The following is a 19,970-nucleotide window of genomic DNA, read 5'->3' as shown; positions in this document are numbered from 1 at the left end:
TCCTGTCACCTCTACACATGTGAGGGAGGAAAAGAAATGGTCTGAGAAACAGCGTTGTCAGTCAGTCCAGCTGGTGGATTAAACTGTGAATGTTTGTGTATATTCAATAAGTAGTCCATAAACATCCATGTGAATAGCCTAGGCAATATTAAATTAGACAAAATATGTGTTTAGAGTTCAAGTAAATAGATTAAATCCAAGAATATCCAGTTCTGGATGGTAGACCCCTGATGTTTCCTCAGTGAGTTCCCAGTGATCAGTGAGCTACTCCCGTCTTGTCATTTAGCCATTAGCACCATTAGAACAGGCCTCGGACCTCGTTAGCTGATCCTGAGCACCTCCACACAATCCGGCTCGGCATGCCTGGTTGGGTCTCTCCTCAGGTGTGAAGCGATCACATCAGGTAATCAGGGGGAATAATCGCTCGGGCTCCTGCGGGGGAGTGACGTTCAAGTCTTTTAACCAAATGTGAAAGCACAAAAACAAAAAGCTCATTGCGACCACATCAGGCAGAACAGAGTTTGATGGAGAAAGGCTTTTTAATGAGGTTTGATCATAATGGCGGCTAATGTTTTCTATGGAAATCGTTTTGCCACTTGAAGAAGTTCAATTAGTCCAGAATTAGGTTAGGAGAGCAGACAGAGAAAAGGTTTAGGATACATTACCCTTGTCAGTTTATTGTTATCAATTGAATAGTTGTTTAAGCATTTATCTCATTCATCCTCATGGTATTCTATTATCATCTTAAAAGTAAACTATTCCCTGAAGTAGGAAGTGAATGCATGTGTTAACTTTAATGAGCTCACTTCCTGTCTATGTCTGCAGGTTGTGTGGCTATCCTCCATTCTATGATGAAAATGACTCCAAGCTCTTTGAACAGATCCTCAAAGCAGACTACGAGTTTGACGCACCGTACTGGGACGACATATCTGATTCAGGTAAGCTGTGTGTGATGGAGTGAGGATCCCCTTCAGACAGAGCCCCTTCCACCTCTCACCTGGCACATATGGACACCACACCACCATGGCTACTTTCTCTATGCTGTGATGTCGTCCTCTTGGAATTTGTGTATTGTCAAATCAAATTCTATTGGTCACATACACATGGTTAGCAGATGTTATTATGAGTGTAGTGAAATGCTTCTAGATCCGACAGTGCAGCAGTATCTAACTGGTAATATCTAACAATTCCACAACAAAACCTAATACACACAATCTAGTAAAGGAATGGAATAAGAATATATAAGTATAAAATATATGGATGAGCATTGACAGGATGCTCTCAATTGTGCACCTGTAAAAGTTAGTGAGGGTTTTAAGTGACAAGTCAAATTGTTTCTGCCTCCTGAGGTTGAAGAGGCGCTATTGCGCCTTCTTCACTACACTGTCTGTGTGCATGGACCATTTCAGTTTGTCGGTGATATGTACACTGAGGAACTTAAAACTTTCCAACTTCTCCGCTGCTGTCCCGTCGATGTGGATGGGGGGAGCTCCCTTTGCTGTTTCCTGAAGTCCACGATCATCTCTTTTGTTTTCCTGATATTGAGTGAGCGGTTATTTTCCTGACACCACACTCCGAGGGCCCTCACCTCCTCCCTGTAGGCCGTCTCGTTGTTGTTGGTAGTCAAGCCTACCACTGTAGTGTCATCTGCAAACTTGATGATTGAGTTGGAGGCGTGCATGGCCACGCAGTCGGGGGTGAACAGGAAGTACAGGGGAGGGCTGAGAACGCACCCTTGTGGGGCCCCAGTGTTGAGAATCAGCGGAGTGGAGATGTTGTTTCCTACCCTCACCACCTGGGGGCATCCCGTCAGAAAGTCCAGGACACAGTTGCACAGGGCGGGGTCGAGACCCAGAGTCTCGAGCTTAATGACAAGTTTGGAGGGTACTATGGTGTTGAATGCTGAGCTGTAGTCAATGAACAGCATTCTTACATAGGCATTCCTCTTGTCCAGATGGGATAGGGCAGTGTGATGGCGATTGCGTCATCTGTGGACCTATTGGGGCGGTAAGCAAACTGGAGTGGGTCTAGGGTGTCAGTTAGGGTGGAGGTGATTTGATCCCTGACTTGTCTCTCAAAGCACTTCATGATGACAGAAGTGAGTGCTACGGGGCGATAGTCATTTAGTTCAGTTAACTTAGCTTTCTTGGGAACAAGAACAATGCTGGCCATCTTGAAGCATGTGGGGACAGCAGACTGGGATAGAGATTGATTGAACATGTCCGTAAACACACCAGCCAGCTGGTCTGCGCATGCTCTGAGGACACGGCTAGGGATGCCGTCTTTGCTGGCAGCCTTGCGAGGGTTAACACGTTTAAGTGTTTTACTCATGTTGGCCACGAAGAAGGAGAGCCAACAGTCTTTGGTAGCGGGCCGTGTCAGTGGCTCTGTATTGTCCTGAAAGTGTGCAAAGATGTTGTTTAATTTGACTGGAAGCAAGACGTTGATGTCCGCGACGAGGCTGGTTTTCTTGTTGTAATCCGTGATTGTCTGTAGACCCTGCCACATATGTCTCGTGTTTTGAGCCGTTGAATTGCGACTCCACTTTGTCTCTAATGACGCTTTGCTTGTTTGATTACCTTCCGGAGGGAATAACTACACTGTTTGTATTCAGTCATGTTTCTAGTCATCTTGCCATGATTAAATGCGGTGGTATGTTCTTTCAGTTTTGCGCGAATGCTGCCATCAATCCATCAATCCACTGTTTCTGGTTAGGGAAGGTTTTAATAGTCACAGTGGGTACAACATCTCCTATACACTTCCTTATAAACTCGCTCACCGAGTCAGCGTATACGTCAATGTTATTGTCTGAGGCTACCCGGAACATATCTCAGTCCATGTGATCGAAGCAATCTTGAAGCGTGGAATCCGATTGGTCAGACTAGCGTTGGGTAGTCCTAAGCACGGGCGCTTCCTGTTTTAATTTCTGCCTATAGGAGGGGAGCAACAACATGGAGTCATGGTCAGATTTGCCAAAAGGAGGGTGGGGGATTTTTTTTTTAAAGAGGTCTTCACAGACATTATCTGTGAACTTTATATTCTCCAGTTTGGCACCAGTCTAACCATTCCCCATGCCTGCCAGTAACCTTAAAACAACAATAGTTATTACAGGAAAGAGAGCTGAGGCTTCGTCCAGGTATTCAGTACACTGGCCAGGGAGTGTGGGAAACCTTACACTGACTGTTTACTGTTTGTGTGTAATGAGTGTGAGCAACTGTTCTGATGTTTTTCACAGCCAAAGACTTTATCGGCAGTCTGATGGAGAAAGACCCGGCGAAGCGCTTCACCTGTGACCAGGCCCTCAGACACCCATGGTGAGAGACAACACACACACACACACACACACACACACGTGGGTATTATGGGATGTTAAAGTGTCTGTGTGTGTGTTCAGGATCGCTGGGGACACGGCCCTCTGCAAGAACATCCACGAGTCTGTGAGCAGACAGATCAGGAAAAACTTTGCTAAGAGCAAATGGAGGGTACGTTTGCATGTATGGTAATAAATGTCTGAGTGTCATTCAAGTGTCCAAGTGTGCCTGAGTGATTGCTTATTTAATATAGTTTTTATAAATCATATATTGGTCTCTCGCTCTCTCTCTCTCTCTCTCTCTCTCTCTCTCTCTCTCTCTCTCTCCCTTTCTCTCTCTCTCTCTTCTCCCTCTCCAGCAAGCCTTCAATGCCACTGCAGTGGTGCGACACATGAGGAGACTGCAGTTGAGCAGCAGTATGGGCCACAGCATGGACAGCTCTCACCCTCACCCTCCTAACAGCCGGGCCGCACAGATGCAGAACCAAAGGAACCAGGCCAACCAGACTCCCAACCAGACCTCTAGCCAGAGCTCTACTCAACCCTCTCCGAGTCCAAGCCAGACTCGGAGCCAGAACCCTAATGCAGCCATTATGAAGAGCTTTTCTGTGGACTCACCTCACAAGGACTGTAAGTGGACATGTATGCATCCACACACACACAAACCATGAACTAGTAAACACCAACTACCAGTGTGTTAGTTCTGACTGTGTGTTCATAGCTTCTGTTCTCCCCCCAGGTGCCCCAGCCACTCCCACCCCCTGCAGCCTGGCATCTGCAGCCTCCTCTGCCCCCTCCGGGGGGACGGAGCTCACCCGGCCCCACCCCTCTACTGTTGCCACGGTACTAACAGAGACTAAGTGACGCCAGGTCCCGCGGGGGACCAGCTGGGAGGCTACGGCGCTGTGAGCGAGAGAGAGAGAGAGCGGGGCGAAAACCGCACCCTCCCTTTCCTTACCGTGCCCCTACTACCCCCTCCCAGCCTGCCCCTCGCCCTGCCCCCCGCCCTGCCCCTCCCCCACGCTGCATCTGGGAGGACTGGGAGAGCAGAGGACTCTAAACCCATCGCACCAATAACAACATGCCATACTCACCTTGGACACGCCCATTGTGTCGACTCTGTGGAACCACACCCACTCCGAGAGCATTATTGATTGGTTTACTTTTGAGTGTTTGTTTCTGTCAGAGACCATGATGAGTGAAGTGGGTGTGTTTTGAGAAGCTTCCGTCGGATTGGGCGTTGTCTATGTCAGTCAAACTCAATTTCCCTCTAGTTTTTCCTACATCTTCGATAAGGTTCTACTTGTGAGTTTTTAAAATTCTGTTTATTTTCTATATTTCATCCTCTGGGTTAACCGTTACCAACTGGATTCTTTTTCATTTCTATTTTCTTGCGATTTTTTTTTTCCATGTTCATGTTGATTTCTCTTTGTTTGCGTCCATGTTTAAGACGTGCTTTAAAAGTACCATAAGACTGTTGAGTGATGTTTCATGAGTAAGCGCTTTATCTATTTGCACATCCGGTTTGGATGCGGTTTCAGACGTAGGTAATGTGTGTACAGCTACCAAGTTAGACTCGTCATCTACGTGAATTTATCAGACAGAGTATAAAGAATGTAAACAGTTTTAAAATACCTAAAATGGGGTCAGAGCATTGTACAACATCTTTGTTAAGGGAAACATGCACTATGTTTAATTATTGTCTTACTTTAGAAGACTTTCATAACGACCATCCTATAGGGGACGCATATACAGTATATTATGAAACCCACTGCAGGTTTAGGATGGAGTTGGAGGGTGCTGTTAGTTTTCACCATCACCAGTTACATGTGGGGTTTCCCACCCTAAAGATCAGGGGCTATAGGTGGGAAACCAGGCCCTTCAAAATGGGCCTCAGAAGAATCCCATGTGAAAGAGCAGCCATTTCTGTAGTGTAGTGTAAGCATGAGAACCCCTGACCTACAGTATCAGTTTCCCACGATCCAAGATGGTGGAGCTGTTGTCTCTACCCCCATCCCTTTTACAAAGCCATGACCTCACCACAAGAGCCATCATCATCATGATGACATCATCAACCGGCACCCAGTACACAAGTTCTCAGGGATTTGAACTGGGTGCCGTGGTGACCCTTGTTGCTGTAGAAACCGCTCGCGAGCACAAATTTGTCTACAGTGTCCAGTGGTCTGCCTCTGTTACATGCAAGTCCAACGATCCCTTTATGTCATTGTAATGTCTAGCCAAAGCAGTCTTGAAACAGAGAATATGTGGACACACTGATTATACCTGATTAAAAACTGATGGTTAGCTATGAGCTAGACCTATAACCCTGGCCGATCCCCAATGAGAAATGGATTGTTTTGAAACTAAGGGCTGAACTCTGATAATCTGGAGAAAGATGACAGAAGACGAGATGTTTTCGATTTCTCTCCCCCTTGCCTTCTCCTTTCCTCTCTGTCCCACCCCTCCCTCCCTCCCTCCCTCTCTCTCTTTTTCTTTCTAGTTTCTTTAAGACCAGTTCACTGTATACTGTAGAAGTTTCACCCAACACTGGGACTGTTACGCTCACGACACCAGGGTCCCCTAACCAGACTATGACCAGACACAGCCTGCATATAGCCTACATATAGGAGTCATAATGCAGTATTATTACCTGGCTTCGTGGTGCTGGGTCAACCATCATTAAGATTGATGTCATGGACTGGATTCTTTTAGGGGGTGGGTAGACTTTACTTTAGGGGTCTGTTTTGTTTATTTATTTTTATCGAGGCAAGCATTTGGTTTTCTGATATGAATGAATATATTTGTTGGAAACGTCTTGTAAATAAATTGTGAATATGAATGATAATTTTTAAGATAACCTTTGCGAATGTTGTGCAGTGCCGGTGTGTGGGGGGGGGGGGGGGTTGATTGTATTTTCTTTGGAATGTTTAATGTGTTTTAAATGAGCTATAGCCCCCCTCACCCCTCCATCCCACACCATACTGGGCTTTGGTACCACGATATTCAGAGCATACTGTACCGAACACTCAGTAACTGCCATCTACAGAGTTACCATGGAGATAACGCCATCAGCATTCTAAACAATATCTGATCAAATAAAAACATTTTAAATGTAAAAGTAAACTCAGGCTTTAGTTTGCAATGTGTGTAAACGTCGAAGCTTTGACTGATACGACATCCACTGTTATGGAGCTGTGCTTTTGGAGCTGTCATCGGTCGTCCACTTTACCCCCTGACACTTTCACTGACACTACGGCAACAGGCATCACAACACACCTAAACACATGCACATGATCAACTGTCATGAGAAAAAAAAATCCCACAATGCATCACAATGTTTTTCTAAAGATGAAATGCAAAGCATGTTGAAAAGTGCTTTAAGAAATCCACCTCCAAGTGTTTGCATTAACTTTATATGCCATTGTATGACGTGTGTGTATATCTAAAGAAGAAGATCAATGTGTCCATAGAAAGCAGAGTATTGTTGGGGACCACTGCATCTCCCTGTGCGTTCCTGTGAGGTCCAGAGCCCGGGGAATGGGCCATATTTACTCTGCATGTGACCAAAACAAACCTCCATCTTGTGTGGCGGTCTCTCACTAACGACTCCTGGTAGATGTTCCCCTTAACCACAGATCTAGGATCAGAATACCCTCCCTCAATCTAAACCTTAACCGTTAGTATCTAACTTAAACATAGATCTCGGATCAGAATATCCTCCCTAAATCTGAACCTTAATCAATAGATAATAACAACCGTAGATCTAGGATCAGAATACCCTCCTTTGATCTGAACCTAAACCATAAGGGGGATGAGAAAATATCTTACCCTGTATCAGTGGTAAGGGGCAACTTTCGTCCTACTTCGTTAAGCAGACACCTCCTTCCATTTTTTGTGGCAGAGTGAGTTGCCCTGCCACTCTTACTGTGCTGTGATGACCTTCTGTTATGGGGCTTGTATATCCGATGCCTTCGACAATCATGTGCACATATCAGTTACCATGACGACGACAGAAGCCAGAATGACTGATTTTGTTTTTTTTCCCTCTCCTGAAATAAATCCTGAACGATCATAAAGCAACTGTCTCCGTGTGTCTGTGTGTGCAGGGATTGCTACACTTTAAGCCATTCAAAGTTTGCTTTTGCACTTAGACTGATTTCCACTTCTAATTGGCTTGTTTGCTGACCCCTGACCATTTGCCTTTCGACCAGAGAAAGATTAGAAAGGAGTCGTGTCCCTCCATAACCATTCGATACACATACACACACACACACACACACACACACACACTGACTTCAAACAGACGACGCACACCCCGGATGCTCAACAGACATCAGACACATTTGACAGACGTTTAGCAGATGTAGGGCCAGATGTTACTCTCACACACATTTACATTTACGTCATTTAGCAGACGCTCTTATCCAGAGCGACTTACAAATTGGTGCATTCACCTTATGATATCCAGTGGAACAACCACTTTACAATAGTACATCTATAACCCACTTCAGGTCCAGCTATGGCCCTGTGTGTCTGAGTGAATGTGAAGACCCTGATCTACATGCTCACAAAACATTCCACCAACAATTGCCTCAGGCATCAACGTTGTTTTCCCAATACACATTATTTCAAATTGTATAGCAAATGACTGTTAATTCACTAATATATTTCGAACTAGCCACTTATAGCCAAGTGTGATTGCAATAGTTTTTTCCATTGTTGAGCTGCTCCTGGGTTAAGGTATGATAGTAATTACAGATAAGTGCTGTTGGGACTTAACTGGTGAAAGTGGTCTGAGATTGCCCTGAAGTTCTTCTGGCACTGGGGGCCAATTCAAACTGCAGCCACATTAAGCACCCCTCATACTCATTCCCAGCACATCAGCCTCTGTCCTCTCTCACAGTTATTGACCTTTGAACCTGTACAATGGATCTGGACTCTGAGCAATGTGCACATTCCTCCCGATTCTTGTTTACATCGTCCCCCCCGCTCTCTCCGTCTGTCTTGTGCTCAGGGCTGGCCAGAGGAATGCTCAGGGAGATCATTCTCTCATGCACGTTAACAAACTCAAAGCAACACACACACAATATGACATTCTCAGAGCGAGTTGAGCCACTCAGTGGGAGTAAGTGTGGGTGGGGGGGCTGCTGTTGTTGGACGAGTGGTAATGGTGCGGGTGGATAGTTGACCGAGGTTTGGGATTCACTGATCTTTTTGCCTTTTAAAGTGTTTCCCTCCCTCTCTCTCTCTCCTCAGTGCCCAGATACACAGCCCCTCACCCCTCCCACTCTCTCCTACGTAGGCTCCATAGGGGGCCTACAGCGGATGGGATATACTGAAACGGCAGCCAGAACTATCTTTCCCTCTTTCCTCGTTCTCCTCCTTTTCCTACTCATCACCTCATCCTGTCTTGCTTTTTCACCTCCTCATCCTTTCCCTCATTCTTCTGTGTCCCTTTCCTAATCTCTGGTTTCTAGAACATGGCGGGCAGCAGGTCCATCTGATTAGCTGTAGACGGATCTAAACTGGTATGCGGGTGACGATCTGTGACACGTATTACTCTGTTAATTCATTCTGCTCTGTCACTCTCTCCTCTCCATATTCTCTGTCTCTGAGGCATTGGTGTTTTTCTCAGGGCCAGTCCAGAGACTAATAGAGCATCCATAAGAACAACAGTGATCCAAGGCAGAATTAAATAAATATTTCAATAAAGTCCTGCTGTCTCTCCCTCTCTCCTGCCCAGAAAAGCACATTCCATTCTGCTCTGTGTCCCTAGCATAGACTGACAGACTATAGAAGAGTGGAGGATCTGTGTGTGTGTGTGTGTGTGTGTGTGTGTGTGTGTGTGTGTGTGTGTGTGTGTGTGTGTGTGTGTGTGTGTGTGTGTGTGTGTGTGTGTGTGTGTGTGTGTGTGTGTGTGTGTGTGTGTGTGTGTGTGTGTGTGTGTGTGTGTGTGTGTGTGTGTTTGTGCATGTGTGTTTGTGCATGTGTGTGTATGCGTGTCGAGTGTGTGTTGTCCCCTACAGTTGCAGGTATTTGTTTTCCTCTGCTCATAGACCCAGATGAAGATTTAGGATGTAGGGGTCTTTGTGATGAGGTTCAAGTCTTAGGACACGAACTCCAGCAAAGGAGGAGGGGAGAAAAAACTGTGTGTGTGTGTGTGTGTGTGTGTGTGTGTGTGTGTGTGTGTGTGTGTGTGTGTGTGTGTGTGTGTGTGTGTGTGTGTGTGTGTGTGTGTGTGTGTGTGTGTGTGTGTGTGTGTCTCTGTGGGGGTGGCACATCTGGCTTTATCCCGCAGTGCCTGGAGGAGAGAGGGAAACCCATTAAGAAGAGCCCATAACAGCAACCCACAACTCTCTCTCTCTTTCTCTTCCTCCACTCTCTCTTTTCTTTACCTCTCTCTCTTTACCTAGAATGGAATTTTAGTTGGTGTGTTTAGTTAGTTTGGCCTAACACAACAGATTGTGTAATCTGTAAATAAAACACTGAAGCGTTAGTAATGCCTGATTAGAGTTTATATGCAGCTTTAGTAATACATTCATATATAATAATCCCAATGCCTCATGGTCATTCTCTTTGGTGGTGTTGACACTAGGACAGCAACAGACAACACATGGCACAAATGCCCACAGACACATCTACCAGAAAGCAGCCTCACTTTCTTCATTCACTCATCACATATCACTCTAAATTCATTACATCTGTCTATCCATCAGCTGTATGACAGTGCTGTGTATTAATAGGAACTATACACAATATCTCTCTCATTCACTCCAATCATTCACTAATACTAATTCCCTCTGTCTGCTATTCGAGGGCTACTGGATGCCCTCTCTATATAATATGTGTAGGAACTACAGTATATATGGCTGAATATGACATGAAATGAGTATTGTGTGTGTGTGTGGATGCATGCGTGCGTGCCTGTGAACAACAGGAATTAGAGAGACTGCCCAGCAGTCTTTAACAACATCCAGTCTAGAGGCTAAAGCGGTGTGTGTGGCGTGCGGTGAAACACAGCCTCCTGGAATCTGTTGGGCGTAGCCTCCTGTGTGATGGTATTGAGGTGGTGCCCAGCCCGTCTCTCCGCTGACCTCAGCCTTTCCTCCAGCCCTTGCCTCTCCTGCTCCGCCTGGCGCTGGCTCTTCCTGGCGTTCCGGAGGGAGCGCTTCACCTTCCGGACGCGCTCCTTCAGCTGCCTATTCCTCCTCTCCAGCTGGCCCAGGCGCTCCTGCTGCTTCCTGCTCTTCTCCTCCTCCTCAAACAGAGCCCCCTGCACCGAGGAGCACAGGAGCTGGAGGGGAGGGGAGGAGAGAGATGAAGAGAGTCAGAGAGAGAAGAGAGATGAGAAAGAGAGAGAGAGAGAAATTAAATCAACATTGGATTGGAATATCTATTAGCAGAAGTGTCATTCACCTAATTATTTTAATGGGGTGCACTAACTGGTGAACTTTTTAGTGTACAACTCAATGATACTTGTGTCCCGCCCTTTTCAAAGGGCATGACACTCAATTTGTGAGATCAGTCTCTGAGTATTTATCTGAGCATAGCGCAACAGGGACGTTGAGCTGAGGGTATTCAGTAAACACGGGGCAGAATACAGCATGCCAGTTAGTATGTTGTCGGTTGGCATCAGGAGGAGAGCGTGAGAGCCCCAGTGACATCATCTTCCCATCAGTGTGTGTTCCTTTTGTTCGTTTAACTCCACCGCCTTAGTTACTTCTCCTTGGCTGGTGCTTTTCTTCTCCCCCCCTCCTCCTATCTCCCTCCAGTGAATCAAGGTGCATTGGAGCCTCTGCCGAATACAGTACCCTGTCATCTCTCCCAGAGTTATGATGGCTCTGAGGGGCCACAATTTTCCAGCTCATTGGCGGGGCGAGACCTCTCTGTGGGACTTCCCTTCCTAATGCTATGTTAGGCTACAGGTCGGCATTGTGGAGGGCCCCATTCTGCCCTAACAAGCATCCCGTCTCCCTTTAAACAAAGAGTGGTATCTGGAAGGAAAAACAGAATAGTTAAAATAATTTAGCTCTTCTATACTGTAACTCCTAAAGTCCAGTACTAGAGTACTGACTGTTAAATGTGCGGTCAGTGTGCAATCTAAAAAAATTGGGTTGTTTGGATGACCCAAATGTTGGCTTGCAGGTATTGGGTCACTTAGTTGTGTTGTTGATGCTGGGTTATTGAGATATGACCCACCGGGTCAGATCAGACCACTGGAGGTGTGGCTTAGTAGGGGCGTAGCTTTCAGGAAGTTGTTTTTGGCTACCTGTGAGGGTAAATGTAATTCCGGTTCATCTGTTGTATTGTCATCACATGTTAAGTTTGAACACTGACACTTTTGTAGCTATGAGTTATATAGTTGGATAGTTACCACTTTGTTACAATATGTAAATAATAATGTTGTTGATTGTATATTAGAACATAATGTGAAAAAATATTCAAGGAACATTGAAATTTTAACTGTAATGACATTTACTCTCACGGGTGGCCAAAAAAGAATCCTGAAAGACACACCCCTAATAGGCTACGCCTCCTGAAAATAACATACCCAGCTGCTGGGTCAACCCAGCATAAAACTGAATAAAAACCCAACTGATGGTTAAATTAACCAATGTTTGGGTAATCCAAACATCACAACATGTTGGGATATTCACACCACCCAACTGGCTGGGTAAAGATAACCCAGCATGTGTTCAGTATTTACCCAGTGCTGGGTTACCAAACAACACAGCATTTTTTTTAGAGTGTAGTGATAGTTTACCTCAGAAAAATGAAACCACCCAATCAATGTTCCCTCATTTTTTGGGGCACTGAGCAAATTTTAGGTCTTGTGAGCGGAAACTTGAACGTTGTGAGAATTTTTGTGCAACTTCCGCCGCACATTTACAGTGAACCCTTACAGTACCTTTACAGTTTTAGACAGTAGCCAATAAGCTATTGTGGCTACTTGATTATAATGTAGGCTTATAATGTAGGCCTGCCAACAAAACCAATGGAGCAAATCCCATAACATTTTCACATGGAAATAGCTTGTGATTTCTATGATATAGCCTACAGTAGCCTAATATGTGGTGTTCAATTCAGGCCTACATTGAATTAGACTTTTAAAAATGTTTATCCATTATGAAGTGCTTGACATGAATTCATGATTTTTGACTTGCTCTGTAACTCAAAATACAAAAGGCACTCGCACAGCCGAGCTGTCTTTGTTGCAGGTGCATGGTAACAGTTGAATAAGACGAGAGAAAAAACAAGAAACTGCTCTTGCTAGGATCACTGCTTGTTATTAAGCTTTATATATCGGACTCGTGGCCTTCGTCAGAACTTTGTGAGTGTTTTTAATTTGCACCCTTATGTAGACATTGCTCCACCTACATCCGTTCAATGCATCTGAATCTGGAGTCGAGGGAAAATAAACATGTGTTACCAAATAGAACAAAATGCATTTCATAAGTATTCGAATAAAGTGTGTACATAAAAAAAATCTTAAACACCTCCGTAAAACCTCAACGAGGACATCAACCTATCAAGTAAGTTTTCATGTTTATTTTCCCTCGGCTCTGACGAAGGCCTTCGGGTTGATACACAAAGCTTATTAAAGAGCAGTGATACTTGCAAGGGCAGTGTGCACGTTTTTTTCTCTCTACTTGGTCTGTAACACCATAGGCCAAATAGATGGCTGTAAATTGCATTGTATTGTGTTGTATGATGCAAGAAACAACTTAACAAAATAAAATGTATTATTACCATACAGAGAATTAGACAATGTAGGCTAACCCTCTGCCTATTGGCTTATGTGTATATTCAAGTCTGTGTCAAAATACAACACTGGCCCTTTAATTAAGATAAGCTTTTTACCTGACTTGCTTTTCAAAGACAGATTGAAATGTAGCCCACACGTTTTGTGCTCTTGTAGGAAGCAGTACTCCCCATTGCTGACCTATACTTATCTATAACTAGGCTTGTAACTTGCTAACTAGCTAAGAATATAAACAAATGTGCACACTGTGGCTCTGATCTGAACTGATCGCTCATGGGCTACCCCTGCCAGTAGAATTCTACTTCGTTATGCTCTGGCTCTGCCTACAACAAGATAACAGACTCAATCTTCCAAAGTTAGATTTGTTTTGGTTTGTTGCATTGAAAAGTGGCTGTTATAATGTTGATTCGATCACAGAAGGAGCGTTGATCTATATAGTGCAAACTAATGGGGTGAACTCAGTGAAGTTCTATTGCTTCTCTGTGCAGTCTGGCATTTCTTCTGCGCGGCAGTCCTGGAGGAGATGCGCGGCCACGCAAACACGCGCAGTTTAGAGGGAACATTGCACCCAATCCAGGGATCTGGTAGTCTGCCTGAAACCAAACTCAGTCTTTCTGACTTCAGAGTCTGGAAAGGCTGTTTTGATGTTGTCGGTACGATGTGTCGATAATGAAGGGGTCTAAACCCTAAGGAAAAAAAAACAATCAAAGCATAAACATTGTTGGTGCGTATATTGCACCAACAAACGGACTCCTGTCCAGATCAGTGTGTCACGGCTCTCCCTCGCTGTGTACCATGTTAGTCGCGGGGCTAGAGACCTGGTACTTTGAGACATTATCCAAAGCTAACTTTCAACCATCCATCCATCCATCAATACCCAGCACCACCTGTCAAAACATCCGGGTGTTACCTGCCTGCTGTGGAGGATCATCTGTGTAAACACCACTTAGAGAAACAGGCAGACCAGCACACAGACACACAGAAACACACGCACACCGAGCAACACACAAACCCATAAACACACACAGCAGTGTACCCTCTGACCTGAACTGAGGTCCTCCTTCTTACAGCCTCTGAGCAGCTGTAAAACCTTCATCTAAACGCCGTCTGTGTGTGAAAGTAATCCAACTATGTGTGTGTGTGTGTGTGTGTGTGTGTGTGTGTGTGTGTGTGTGTGTGTGTGTGTGTGTGTGTGTGTGTGTGTGTGTGTGTGTGTGTGTGTGTGTGTGTGTGTGTGTGTGTGTGTGTGTGCAACAAGATCTCCCTGTTTTACCAATTTGACTTCAGATTCCAAAGTTTGTTCCCGTTTCTCCTAACATAATACTTAGAAATGTATCCAAACGTCAAATTTTGGCAGTTAAGTTTGGGATAGGTTTACAGTTACAAAAGAAACAACAACAGTTACATTTAGGCATTCATTCCGAATGATTAAGTTAAGGGTTAAGGTTTGCACTGGGATTGAACACACGACCCTTGGAGCCAGAGCTCACAGTTAACGCCTGTCCATCTATCCCCATCCACAACGCCCTAGCAAGTCGCAAGCATACTTGATGGTAATGGTGCTCACCGTTGCCCCTAGTGGAAGGTTTTTAAGCCCTCTCCCGACTTCCTGGCTACCTGGATGGATGTCAAATTTCACCTTGGATCTTGGTTGGTATATATACATGCAGGTCTGCTTGAGTTACAGTGCGGCAGCCACAGTATGGAGCATACACTCTCCTTCTGTTTGGCAGAGTACACACTGTGAATACTCCACTGAGTGCATGTGTGGGGGAGTTGCGGGGGGGGGGGAGGGGGTCTAATTTGATATTTCCATGCCCTAGGGAACAAGGCTAGGATGCATTAGATGACAAAGTACTTCCCATTGCTGTGACTGAATTCAACTTAATGAAACTTCCATTAAAAGGGGTTGGAAAGGGAGGGTTATTACACTACTGTTACTACAGTTCCTGACATCAGGTAGTGCCTCAGAGCTGACTCACAGAACTCACTGACTGTTATGAAGATGCTTAGAGGTGATCCGGCATTTAGGCTGGAGAAGCATTGAGGTACGTGGCATTTGTTCATATGAGAGACCCAGATTTGTCCTCCATCTCCCTATAACTCCAGTCTCTTTATCTCTCCCTGCTCTCTTTTCTCTCTCCCCTATCTATCTTTATCTTTTTGTCCCTCCCTCCCTCCCTCTCTCTTTCTCTCTCTTACTGGTCTCTATTTATCTCTCAGGCTTTTCTCTATAATAAAGGAGAGGAAGTCTTAAGAGAGAACGCTGAGTGAAGGAATTCTGAGGACAAAGTGTCCATGGATTCGTTCCGGCGCTCCGGAACCGCTCTGGAGTGCATAAGAAGGGGTTTAATCGAGTGCTAATTGGGGGTTTGGGTGTAAGTGGAGGCGCTCTCATCTTTCCTTCCCCTCCGGCAGGGCCAGCCTGCATGGGATGTCCATCTGGAACCTCAGCGTTCCCACAGGAAAACTACAGACTGAACAGACTGTAGCCTAATCATCCTAGCCTCTCCCAGCCATTCCCTAACTAACCACTCCCATCTGCCCAACACATCACTGGAGAGAGCCTCAGTCACAGGTTACACACTCACAGGTGTAGAGAGAGTGTGTGTGTGTGTGTGTGTGTGTGTGTGTGTGTGTGTGTGTGTGTGTGTGTGTGTGTGTGTGTGTGTGTGTGTGTGTGTGTGTGTGTGTGTGTGTGTGTGTGTGTGTGTGTGTGTGTGTGTGTGTGTGTGTGTGTATAGTGATGTAGTGGTAATAAAATAGGTGGGTAAACTCTGACCTCTGGTCGCGGTGAAAATATTTACGCTCCTTATACTTTCAATGCATTTTCCAGCAAAAAGTGGGTAAACTGCGTTCAGTTGCGTTTACCCTCCACTACGTGTGTGTGTGTGTGAGCTGTGGTTCCATTGTACAGTTTCCACAGGGTTTGTAGTATCATTTTTAAGCCTGTTTTTTTCCTATTAACTTTGTCTATATTTCTATAGCGTAAACTCTGACAACACACACATCTGCTCCTCCACATGGACACACCTGTTTCACGTCCAACCCCCCTCCTAAGGTTGCAACCCCTGCACCTGGGCTCACGCCATGCAGAGTGTCTTTAACCCCTAACCTTTAACCTCTCAACCTGTTAACCCATCAGAAACCCGACACCCTGTGTGTCACAAGTCTTCCGTCAGCGTAGTACAGGCTCTCTGGGATAGAGACAGGAAGAGGAGAAGACCTGACCACTGTACCTCTGAGGTTTCACATGGCATCATCCCTCCTCTCCAGTCTCCCAGAGACCCCATTTCAGTGTCTGCAGGTCTGAAAACAATGGGTACGTAGGTGTAAGCCATATGTATGGGGCGGCAGGTAGTCTAGTGGTTAGAGCGTTGGGGCAGTAACCGAAAGGTTGCTGGATCAAATCCCAGAGATGACAATGTAAAAATCTGTCGTTCTGCCCCTGAACAAGGCAGTTAACCCACTGTTCCCCGGTAGGCCATTGTGAAAAAGAATTTGTTCTTAACTGACTTGCCTAGTTAAATAAAGGTTACATAAATAAATAAAAATATGGTCAAGTGAAGCTACTAGCATGTTGCTAACACCTGTGAACACCGAAGGGGTATGAGCATGTGACCAGGTCAGCGACAGTCTTTGCTCCAGTGGATGTTGGGCATGGCTGAGTGTGTTTTGACATTAATATCATGCCTAGGGAATCACAAACATGCCTAGACACACACAAACACACGGTTAGCTGGGCAGGCAGTCTGTGTGTTGGTGCGATCTATGTGTCTGACTCTTAAACTGTGTGCAGGGGGGGGTCTTTAACTGTGTCTCTATAGCTAAGGAGACACGCCAATACACCTCACACAACAGAGTACTGTCTGAGGATGATGGTGGCTCAGAGGTGAAGGTCTGACTGTGTGTGTCTGTGTGTTACTCTGTGAAGGTCAGTGAGATGATTGCTGCAGATGTACACACATCTGGAGAGAGGGGAGCTACATGTGAGCACCTGCTGTATCCAGGGGCAACAAGGTTGTAGAGCATCGAGTTTAATATGTTCCATGGGCGGCCTTAGTTACAATCCTGCTCTGCTACACAACTGTATCTGTGTGTGTGCACGGTAGGTGTGTCAGCGTGCATGCATGTGTGTGCACGTGTGGATGTCTGTTGCCATTTTACAAGCAGGTAGCACATATTTCCAGCTGTCCAGGCCCAGAGGACACTACCCTGCCTTCTCATCTCTCTTTTCCTGACCCTTTCTCTCCATATCTCTCTCTTCATCTCCCTTCTTTATCTTTCATCTCTCTCTCTTTCGCCCACTTCGTTCATCTACCCTTTTCTCTATTTTTCTCCCTTTCTCTCTGTCTTTCTCCCTCTCAAACCCATATTTCCCTCCATCTCCCTTTCTCACTCCTTCCCCACCTTTCTCACCCCCCCCATTATGTACAGTGGATGCAGTGTGTTGAGTAGCCTACCCTGCTGTCCTCCTGGGGGTCCCACTCTGGGGAGAAGGTCTGGAGGGGTTGGCCGTGGGAGCAGTTGGAGAACTGGAACAGGCTGGAGAACGTACGGCGGTTCTCTACGGTGTCTGGGAAGATGGCGTCCTGGAAGTTGACCCCGTGGGGCAGGATGTTGTAGTTCTCATCCATCCTGTAGGAGGTAAACAAACAAACACTGAGTGACTGAGTGCATGCTTCCCCATACACTCAAAACGTGACCCCTAAAGGGGCTCAAGTCTGTATTATATCACCCAGTGCATCCAGAAAGGAGAGGATAAAGGAGCTAAACATTGTAGTCCTATATGCTATAAAGTCTATGTCATGTTTTTGTGTGTGTTTATGATGCATCACACTCTTTTAAATGTATTTGTGATTCTGTGCGATGTACACAGGTTCCCGGCTCACCAGGTCATCCTGACTCCCCAGGTCATCCTGACTCCCCAGGTCATCCTGACTCCCCAGGTCATCCTGACTCCCCAGGTCATCCTGACTCACCAGGTCATCCTGACTCCCCAGGTCATCCTGACTCACCAGGTCATCCTGACTCACCAGGTCATCCTGACTCCCCAGGTCATCCTGACTCACTCACCAGGTCATCCTGACTCCCCAGGTCATCCTGACTCACCGGAGGAAGAAGATGTAGGAGTAGTTCTCCATCACGGTGTGAGACTGGCACGACAGGTACCCCAGCCCTGTCAGGTTGAGGCGCGAGCCAGCCGGCACCTCCAGCATGCTGCCCCACGCCTGGTCGCACATGAGCTCCACCTCTGCGGAGTAGAGTAACCCTTCCTCTGCGCCCACATAACCATACCCGTACGGGAATGGCAGCGAGTTGTGGAGGCCCTCTGCCCCGCCATACTGCTCCCGGTGAATTGCCAGCACCTTGGCGTACACAATGATCTCCGCCAGTTCCGCACGGCAGCTCTCACTCAGTGGACGCCACTCCGTTGGCAGTTGGCACCCGTGCGCAACGCTCACCACGTAGCCAAGAGCGAGAAGCAAGGGCGCAAGGATCCTCATGTCTGGTGTGCACGTAATTATTGTCTTTCGCTTCGGGGACTCCTGTTATTCGTTTCTCCTCTAGGGCACAAATCCGATAAAAAACTTTTTCTGTAAATAAATCCTACTTTTTTACAATAAAAAGTAAAGTTCCTTTATATGCAGTGATAGGGGCATATAATAACGGCACTGTGATCTACAGTTGAATTATAGTCAGTTAAAACTTAATTGGTTCCAAGTAAAATGTTGGATGAAAACTATTTGACAGATCACACACGAGAGAAACAGACCTGCTCCCGGCTTTTAATCTGGGTCCCCTTGAGCAGTGGCATACGTTTGTCAGCTGTTAATTCCGTTAAAGTCAGAGAACTTCAAGTATGTCCACAGACAGATAATCCAATGTTATGACCCCGTGTTTAAGTGCGCATTTTTTTAGCCCGATGCAGCGCAAGTCCAGTCCCATTCAAAGACATTCCTGAAGGCTCCTCAAAGCCCCTTCATTCGCAAAGATCTCTCCGACCAATCAGACTGACCCAAAGTTTACACAGCCAATCATTGAACCGCCCGGTTTTACTACAAAAACGTTTTTATAGGCTTATTAAATAAATATTTGTCGTGGAGAGCGGGAATGCAGGCATGCGCTCGAGTGTGCGTAAAGCCTTCTTTTGCTTTTGTTGTTGTTGTTGCTTGTTTATTCCTTTTGACACGTCAAGCATTGTGTGCTTTCTTAGGCAAATCAAATGCATGTAGTCTTGTCTATGTTGTGCATGAACGTCTTTGTCAAATAACAGTAGGAATGCTTGCTTGGCCAAATGTGTGTAAGCATTAGTAGGATAATATGCGATTATTAATAAATAGCCAATGACATAATGTAAGCCTACTTTTTAATATCATATGGCGATACATACATACCCAGAGGCTGGTGGGAGGAGCTATAGGAGGACTGGCTCATTGAAATGGCTGGAATGGATACATTGAACGGAGTCAAACATGTGGTGTCCATATGTTTGATACGTTCCATTGATTCCCTTCCAGCCATACAATGGGCCCGTCCTCCTATAGCTCCTCCCACCAGCCTCCTCTGACTTACACACATTTCACATGGCTGAACACATGGCCTACACGAGACAAGAGCCTACTTTGCTGCAGGGACATTCCATACACCTTTTTTCTCCAAGTTAATGTTGCCATCTAGTGGACATGTGAATGACCTGCAAACCAACAACATTAGTTTGTGGTCAAAGGCAAGCCAATTATACCCAACTGTATTATTCATTCAGGAGTGCCCATATAGCCTCTCATCCTTCATAGTCATACCCTCATTTTACTACTCAGTTTCTATGTTTTTATTGTGATACAGTGTCATAGTGCGGTAAGCGGATGGTGGGGAAATTAGGCAAAAGGCTTTTCT

The 19,970-nt window shown here is 45.7% G+C and overlaps 2 protein-coding genes across 2 annotated transcripts in view; one reads left to right on the top strand and one right to left on the bottom strand.

The window, feature by feature from the left end:
* LOC106576188 (calcium/calmodulin-dependent protein kinase type 1D) overlaps window positions 1-7,387 on the top strand; it is a 62,477-nt gene extending 55,090 nt beyond the window's left edge. Inside the window, exons 7-11 of the mRNA XM_014153167.2 lie at window positions 826-938; window positions 3,236-3,314; window positions 3,395-3,482; window positions 3,670-3,940; window positions 4,050-7,387. Coding sequence (XP_014008642.1) covers window positions 826-938; window positions 3,236-3,314; window positions 3,395-3,482; window positions 3,670-3,940; window positions 4,050-4,174 — 676 coding nt within the window. The 3' untranslated portion in view covers window positions 4,175-7,387. The remainder of the gene's footprint in view (window positions 1-825; window positions 939-3,235; window positions 3,315-3,394; window positions 3,483-3,669; window positions 3,941-4,049) is intronic.
* A 2,420-nt stretch (window positions 7,388-9,807) lies between these two features.
* On the bottom strand, window positions 9,808-19,439 carry LOC106576187 (coiled-coil domain-containing protein 3). Its single transcript, XM_014153166.2, has 3 exons — window positions 18,186-19,439; window positions 17,537-17,711; window positions 9,808-10,604 (listed from the first exon to the last, which is right to left on the bottom strand). Exons 1-3 carry the CDS (start codon window positions 18,578-18,580, stop codon window positions 10,296-10,298), a joined length of 879 nt encoding a protein of 292 aa, XP_014008641.1. The 5' UTR covers window positions 18,581-19,439; the 3' UTR covers window positions 9,808-10,295.
* Window positions 19,440-19,970: the final 531 nt, after the last annotated feature.

The sequence above is a fragment of the Salmo salar genome, chromosome ssa17 (genome assembly GCF_905237065.1).
Source record: "Salmo salar chromosome ssa17, Ssal_v3.1, whole genome shotgun sequence".
Lineage (NCBI taxonomy): Eukaryota > Metazoa > Chordata > Actinopteri > Salmoniformes > Salmonidae > Salmo > Salmo salar.
This window is presented reverse-complemented; position numbering and strand designations above follow the sequence as displayed.